This window comes from Salvelinus sp. IW2-2015, linkage group LG35 (assembly GCF_002910315.2).
Source record: "Salvelinus sp. IW2-2015 linkage group LG35, ASM291031v2, whole genome shotgun sequence".
Taxonomy (NCBI): Eukaryota; Metazoa; Chordata; class Actinopteri; order Salmoniformes; family Salmonidae; genus Salvelinus; species Salvelinus sp. IW2-2015.
Genome location: NC_036874.1, coordinates 413,740 through 422,015, shown reverse-complemented (window position 1 = coordinate 422,015; position 8,276 = coordinate 413,740). Strand labels below are relative to the sequence as shown.

The following is an 8,276-nucleotide window of genomic DNA, read 5'->3' as shown; positions in this document are numbered from 1 at the left end:
AACGCGCCAATAGGATATCGCTAGCGCGTGCTTGGCTCTGCCCGCCTCCTTGCTTGTTCTGCCCACTACGACTCATTTGATACCATTGGAAACGACAAGCTGTGGTCTGTCTTGGTTTAGTTAAATCTTTGCTACAGTCAACTGCGTTTCCTTGTTTAGTTCAACTTCCGCATCTGACATAAAGTAACGCTAGACGCTGTATAATGATTTTATAGCATAAATAGTTTGTATTAAAGTACTTATAATAGCGGACTGTTAACGAACATGGTTATGTAATTGTGCGTGATCGAAATTGATTACCAGGTGTTAGTCTGTTGCATTTGCATGACAAAACAGGGGACACGGTGTGTCATTTAGTTAGCTTAGCTTGCTTTTGCTAGCTATTTGATCAGATCAGCTAGATTGTAGCCACTTCAACCTACACTATTCATTGGCTACGCCAACGGAATAGCTGGCTACATCTTTTCAGAATGAAGGTATGTCTAAAAGTTGTTTGTGTTACAGTATCAGCCGAGGCTAGGGGAGTATTCAGGATGCGTAACGTTCTACAACGTTTCAAAAGTTGCATGACAGCTGCTTTGTTAATTACGGCTTTACCTATTTCGCAATGATATATACGACATCTACCACGGTGTTCATGTCAAGCTCGTTTCTGTAATTGAACGTTCAATTCAACACAGTTTATGTTCGACAGTTTTGCCTTGAGCGCTCACGGAACGTTGCAGCAACCATCCTGAATGCACCTTAGGTCAGGGGTGTGCAAGTCAAGATGGCGGGCTAGTTTCATTTCCTCCTGCAAACAGTGATGTTATGCCGCGTTCAAAACAACTGAACTCAGAATTCTCCAACTTCCGAGCGTTCAAGACAACTGAAAATTCGAAGAGACGAGCTCCGATCATAAAAAAAAAACTGTCCTACTCCTAATTCCAACTCGGGAACTATAAATAGGGCCTCTCTAGAGCTCCGACTTTCTGAGCTATAGATCAGTGACGTCATGATTTGACCTGGTATTTTTCCGAGTTGTCTTGAACGCACCATTTTTGTAAGCCGCTTTGCTGCGTCATTTTACTTGTCAGAGTTCATATGGTCTGACTCGCTGTTGTAGCGGAGTTTTGTCTTGGTAGGCCTACTTGCACATGATATGTATCATGTCTTGGGAATAACAGAAATGGTGACAGTGTACAAAACATTAGGAACACCGTCCTAATATTGAGTTGCACCCTGCTTTCCCCTCAGAACAGCCTCAATTATTTGGGGCATGGACTCTACAAGATGTCGAAAGCTTTCCACAGGGATGCTGGCTCATGTTGACTTCAATGCTTCCCGCAGTTGTGTCAAGTTGGCTGGATGTCTTTTTGGGTGATGGACCATTCATGATACACACAGGAAACTGTTGAGCTTGGAAAAACCCAGCAGCGTTGCACTCAAACCGTTGCGCCTGGGCACCTACTACCATACCTCCTTCAAAGGCACTTAAATCTTTTGTCTTGCCCATTCACTCTCTGAATGGCTAACACATACAATCCATGTGCTTAAAAATCCTTCTTTAACCTGTCTTATCCCCTTCATCTATATTGATTGAAGTGGATTTAACAGGTGATATCAATAAGAGATCATAGCTTTCACCTGTTCAGTATGTAATGGAAAGAGCACGTGTTCCTAATGTTTTGTACAATCATTGTAAATATCACAAGGAAGGTATATTTTCTCAGTACTCCTACTACAGCACTCCTACTACAGCATTAAAAGTGCAGCACTCGTTTACTGCTTTTATCGGTGTCATTGTGTCCAAATGAATTGGTTAGGCAATGAATCAGTCATGCAGTGAAACAGACCAAATAAGCCTTACAAAGTATAGTATTTTAATCGTGTACCATTATATATTTCCCCCAGGTGTCCATGTCACCCCCACACACAGCAACGTCTGTGCGGCTGTTAGTTCTGGCTGTTCAGCTGGTCTTGTTGGTGTGTGGAGGCCAGGCCAGTGACGACACCAAGAGGTGTAAGCTGTTCTCTGAGTCCCCGGCAGAACGGAAGGTCCTCAGTCTTCTAGAACCGCTCACTAACAAGACGTAAGGAATGACTGTTTTAGAAATGGAAGAAAACATAGAAATGTCTGTGGTATATCCTATTGCTTTACCAGGTGAGGGGAATCAAAGCAAGTGTTTATCAGCAAAAAAGTAAGACCACGCACACTGACGTCCATTGCTTGGGAGATGAAATTATACTTTGTCAGCTGTCACAGAAATTAGCTTTGCATGATGGTATAAAAAGGTTATTGTTCAGCAGTCAGGAGGCCACATTAAGCTTGGAAACTCCCTTAGTTTAAATTTTCCAGAGATTACATCACACGTAAAACTTATACAAGGTAACGTTACCACAGTTTTTTTCCCACGGTTCCCTTGGTTACAGTTTCTCTGTGGCGACGAAAAGCAACATGGAGAGCTACACATACCAGTTCCAGGTGTGTGGGGATGCGGGGAAAACGGTAGGAGCGGGACTTGTTCAGATCGACCAGACGGGGGAAAAAAGTGAGACAGTGCTTGGCCTATACACTGCAACACAGGCTATCGGAGGAAGTAAGAATGTCCGGCTTCTTTATCTTTTCCTTTGAAAAAGTAATGTGGCGGTCGTATCAGTGTGTTACGGTATATTATAGTATCTCTGTAAGTCAGCTCTAGCATGACCAGATATAGTGATGCCCTATCTCTCTCGCTCGCTCTTTCTCTCTCGCTCTCTGCTACCCATCACCCCCTACAGGTGACTGGGTGATGTTGATCTACAGCAACGGCACCAAGTATGACGCCCACTGTTCCAAGGAGATGAGGAAAGCCATTGTCATGATCTCTTGCAACAGAGGAGTGGAAATGGTGAGCGAGGGAAGGGAGGGTTTGGTCCAAATTCTTCAATGTATATAGATCACTGTGGTGTGATGATTTGTCATGCCTCTCCCTGTCACACATTGATGCATACCTCTCTACATCCCCTCCTATTGAACTCCCTCTTGCTCAAACCTCTGTCTTCCTCTCTTTCTCTCACTCTCCCCATGTATCTCTTAGGGGAAGCTGAAAGTGGTGTTGGAGGAGAGGGAGAGGGACACGGACTGTTTCTATCTGTTTGAACTGGACTCCAGTGTGGTCTGTCCTGCTCTGCCATCCCAGCTCAGTGCAGGCTCCATAATACTCATAATGTTAGTACTAAGATTATGCATCCTTCCTGATTACACACATTCCAGTGACTACAGAAATACTTAGACTTATCCCCAACCTGCTGGCTGGCATGCAGGGCAGCAACCAAGGCTCTCCATTTGTCTCTCCAACAAATACTCAATACCCATGAAATGGACTTGTCATTTGCTCACAACAAACAAAGCTACAAGACCAAGCAAAACGGATCATATTTACATATTTATTGGTATTCATTATGATAATGGTCTCTTATTTCCTCAACGTTTAACAAAACAGAACACCAGAATAATTATCACTGTGAATCATTTTGATGTTTGTTCATGTGTCAATTAATGTGATGGGTTTCCAACTGGGGATTTGACACCATTTTTTACATTTTATTTTTCATTCCTCTGTCCCAGTGGGTTTGTCCTCTTGTCAGTGTACCTCATTTGTGGATTCCTCTACCAGCGGTTGATTGTCGGGGCCAAAGGGTTGCAGCAGTTCCCCAACTATGTCTTCTGGACGCAGGTTGGCAACCTGGCAGCGGTGAGTGTTTGTAGAAGTCACATCACTGTCTCACGTCAGGTGGCGTCACTACTACGTGAAGCTCGTCTCTCAACCGTTCTGTCTTGTAGGACGAGGACCTTATCGCGAAAAATCTAGATTTTGCTCATCCGCCTAACACTAATTCCGAAAATCGCTCCTCTCTTGGTAGCGATGACGTACTGGCTACTACGGCAAATTATGCTCGCTCAGCTGAGCAAACTTGCTCCAGCTAGCAGCCCAGTGCAAGCTATTTGAATGGCCATACAGTAGCTAGTTTGCCAGCTTGATGAAGTACGGCAGCAAAGTTCTGGGGCTGTTCTCAGAAATCAGCATGTATCTGATTCGGACAGACGGCACTGTGCCTCGCTACTTTGGAACATTTGGCCAACGCGATAATGTCCCAGAGAGCAGTCATCTGTGCCTTTGAACTCTGTGCGCTAATTACGGCAGAACCGATATCATAAACTAATTTATCCATTAGCTGGAACTTCACTGCGCTAGCTAGAGGGAGTATTCAGCATGGAGTGTGTGAACTGGCATTATTAACATCCCTGCCTTTCATTTCATATGGATTGATTTGAGACTGGTTCAGTAAGCAGACATGAGCTAGCTAGCACATTTCGAATTTCATAAATACTGATTCTACCACCACAAAATACCTTAGCTAGAGAATTAGCTAGTGAAGACTTGCTCATGAAAAAACATCCATATTAGCTACAGGTTTATTGTTTTTGGTAAGATTAACTCTGACTCTTTTGAAGATGAAAGGGGGTTTAGTGGATGATGTCACCTTGGTAACTTGTTTTAGCTTCTTTCTAGCTATGCCATGAGTGTTTGCGAGTTATCAGATAGTGCAACGTCCATCTGCACTGAACTATCTGACGTGAGACTATGGACGTCACATATCTCTCTGGTACAATCCCAAACCAAACCCAATCCCCTACGAGTGTTTTAGGTTGGAAGAGGTTATATGGGTTGATTTTGGATTCAGGGTCTGTTGAAGAAGGGTATATGGGTTGATTTGGTATTTTAGTGTCTATGTTTGGGGCGGCAGGTAGCCTAGTGGTTAGAGTGGTTAGAGCTCGAATCCCCGAGCTGACAAGGTAAAAAATCTGTCGTTCTGCTCCTGAACAAGGCAGTTCCTAGGCCGTCATTGTAAATAAGAATTTGTTCTTAACTGACTTGCCTAGTTAAATAAATGTTAAATATAAAAATATGTTGGAGGGTATATGGGTTGATTTGGGATTCAGGGTCTATGTTGAAGGAGGGTATATGGGTTGATTTGGGATTCAGGGTCTATGTGGAAGAGGGTATATGGGTTGATTTGGGATTCAGGGTCTATGTTGGGAGGGTATATGGGTTGATTTGGGATTCAGGGTCCTATGTTGAAGGAGGGTATATGGGTTGATTTGGGATTCAGGGTCTATGTTGAAGGAGGGTATATGGGTTGATTTGGGATTCAGGGTCTATGTTGAAAGAGGGTATATGGGTTGATTTGGGATTGTCTATGCATTACTTGAGGGCACTTAGCTGTTCTTTTGAGGGCTGGGATTGGCTGGTCAGTCATAACTCTTCTCACTCTCTCTCCCTCACCCTCAGGATGGATGTAATTTCGTGTTTAGGACACAGGGCACCGAAGAGGAACCTCCCACATACAGGGGTGTGTCCACAGAGCCAGAGGAGCAGCCACAAGAGAGGGATGACCACTTGCTTCCCATGTGATCTGATGTCAGTAGTGGGAGGGATCTATCCCACAAGACGCTTTTGACGCTTTGGATAGATATTGCCCTTAGGCACAGATCTAGGATCATCACTTACTTTCTCCAAATCCGGAGGAACATAAAACTGACCTCAGTTCAGTGTCTATGCGCAACGTCATCCTAGTTCATTTTGACAGTTTCAGGGATGAGTTTAGAGGTGGGCACACCAGTTTATGGAAGGCTGGAGGATCTATGACTCCTAAACACTTAGTTTGTTATATTAGATGGTAAGTCACCTGTCCTGGTTAACATGGCCCAGGCGTCATTATTTGGAGGTGGCAACAAAAACCTGGATACACTTTTTTTTTTCCTTTCATGAACTGGAGTGGCCACCTCTGGATGGAGAGTGACGTCTCAAAAACGGACTCTGTTACATCTGGTTCATCTGGCACAATAGGTGTCGTTACTAGTTAACACTGCCACAAAGTTATGAACCCCGCCTATTTCTACAATTTATKTTCTTAAAATCTGATTTTTAAACATAACTAACCTTAACCACACTGATAACCTGATGCCTAACCCTGACTTTTAAATTGGGACCAAAATAAAAAGGTTGTTTTCATTCATTTTCACGATAGAGCCAATTTTGACTTTGTGGCTGTCTAATCTAGTGGAAACCGTAAGGCCTTTCTGACGTGTTAGTGCTGACACAATGCAACCATAGGAACAGTTTCTAACACGTGACTCCCATCCAGTTTGTTTCAGTAGCTGATGGCTGTGTACTGACTCGTAGGTCACACTTTATTTGAAGGACTGCTTATGCACTGCTTAGAATTATTTTTACATGGTAATATTACAGTAAGTGAATACGTAGGCTTTCGTTCATGATTTATATGCTTACAGGTCATTGTAATTTAAATGGTTTATACATTTAAAATGGTTAGATATATTTACTATTGTTAAGAAATAATAGACTCACTCAGCCTAAAGTTTTCAAATGGGTAAAAATATTTATTAACGACCTTCAAATTAAGTTGGACCACAATACACTACAGTACAGAGCCATTCCAACCAATGTACTGCTAGACACACACATTTAGTCCGTGTTGCTATTTTAGAGTAGGATGCTGACTGGGCCTTGACCAAAATGTACTTCTGACCCGTTATACCTTTTCCTTAGCTATTTGAAGAGTAGGGTTGGAACCTATTCCATTTTAATTCTGTTCCCATCAGTTCACTTCCTATGTTGACAAAATTGAAATGGCATTGACCCCAACCATGGTACTGAGTAGTAGCCTACTATTATGCTGTGTTCATAACCAAGTGGGAAGGTGGTAATTACCAGTTGTGAAGTTGTAAATACCAGTTGGGTGCATTTTACGTTCTTTGAATTCGTTGAGAAATGCTGATTGGCTAATGGCCAACAAGCGGCGTCAACTGTAAATTAAAAGTACAGCTTTCACGCTTGTAAACAAATTATAGTGTTAAAAATCCATATTAATAGATTGCTTTTTATAAATAATGTTTTGTTGCATTTAAACAGCCAAAAATGCTGTTATCGAGGTCATTTTCTTATAGGTGATGTCAGAGGTCACCATGAGGGAGAACTCGGAGCTCAGGGATCATAGACAAGTTTCCGACTAGTAATTACCAGTTGGAAATATCCACTTGAACACCCTTCCCAGTCGTATGTGGTAAATACCACCTTCCCACTTGGTTATGAACGCAGAATTAATGATACTGAGGACATTGATGATGATTTTGTAATATAATGCTGTGATTGAACAGGTCCTTCAAAGGCACTTTGTGTTCAACAGTAAAATGGAGGAACTTAAGTAATTTATATAATCAAGAAAAATACACATGTACTATCTGTGACGTGGGTGAATGTTTTWTTTTATTTTGTTTTTGCTTTGTGGTGTTTATAAAAAAAATTAAAAAAAACCTAACCCATGGCACTCGCTTAGTTCAATCAAGACCTGAAAGATGGCATTAGTTAGACCCGACCCAGCGCAACAGGCCCCAATGAGATGTGGCGAAATGGATCAACTAAACCAGGTCTGGGTTCAATGGATTTGGTCAGTTCTGACTTTGGCTTTAGTTTGTGATGCTATTTGTACTTGCAGATGAGGGGAAGAGTAAAAGAGAATTTGTTTAGTTTGTTTTGTGCTTTTGCATCAAAATTAAATATGAATAAAGTGTTTGATTACAGTTCTGAATCTGTCATGTATGACACGTTTTAGTGTGCTGGTGTGTTAGCAGGGGCAATTAACTCCCTAAGCAACACAATGTAAAACATAATAAATATATTTTTAAAACAACTGCTCTCTGTATGTACTGATAAAATATGATTCATATTTAAGCAATATTGAACTAATATGCAACTGGTAAGGGCTGTTCTAATGCACGGCGCGACGCGGAGTGACTGAATACAGCCCTTAGCCGTGGTATATTGGCCATATACTGTACCACAAACACCCAAGGTACCTTATTGCTATTATAAACTAGTTACCAATGTAATTAGAACAGTAAAAAGTCATTTTTTGTCATACCAGTGGTATACGGTCTGATATACCACAGCTTTCAGCCAATCAGCATTCAGGGCTCGAACCACCCAGTTTATAAACATGATACAGATAAATAAACTCAGCAAAAAAAGAAATGTCTCTTTTTCAGGACCCTGTCTTTCAAAGATAATTTGTAAAAATCCAAATACCTTCACAGATCTTCATTGTAAAGGGTTTTAACACTGTTTCCCATGCTTGTCCAATGAACCATAGACAATTAATGAACATGAACCTGTGGAACGGTCGTTAAGACACTACCAGCTTACAGACGGTAGGTAATTAAGGTCACAGTT

General features: G+C 41.8%; 1 protein-coding gene across 3 annotated transcripts; it reads left to right on the top strand.

Annotated features, from left to right (window-relative positions):
* The first annotated feature begins 53 nt into the window (after positions 1-53).
* On the top strand, positions 54-7,737 carry LOC111958826 (cation-dependent mannose-6-phosphate receptor). 3 transcript variants are annotated; one of them, XM_023980108.2, is made up of 7 exons: positions 54-104; positions 1,894-2,072; positions 2,413-2,579; positions 2,761-2,870; positions 3,060-3,190; positions 3,590-3,716; positions 5,316-7,737. In XM_023980108.2, exons 2-7 carry the CDS (start codon positions 1,900-1,902, stop codon positions 5,436-5,438), a joined length of 831 nt encoding a protein of 276 aa, XP_023835876.1. In that variant the 5' UTR covers positions 54-104; positions 1,894-1,899; the 3' UTR covers positions 5,439-7,737. The 3 variants fall into 3 exon arrangements, with proteins under 3 accessions (XP_023835876.1, XP_023835875.1, XP_023835877.1); XM_023980107.1 differs by lacking the exon at positions 54-104 and adding an exon at positions 111-476; XM_023980109.2 differs by lacking the exon at positions 54-104 and adding an exon at positions 760-1,042.
* Positions 7,738-8,276: the final 539 nt, after the last annotated feature.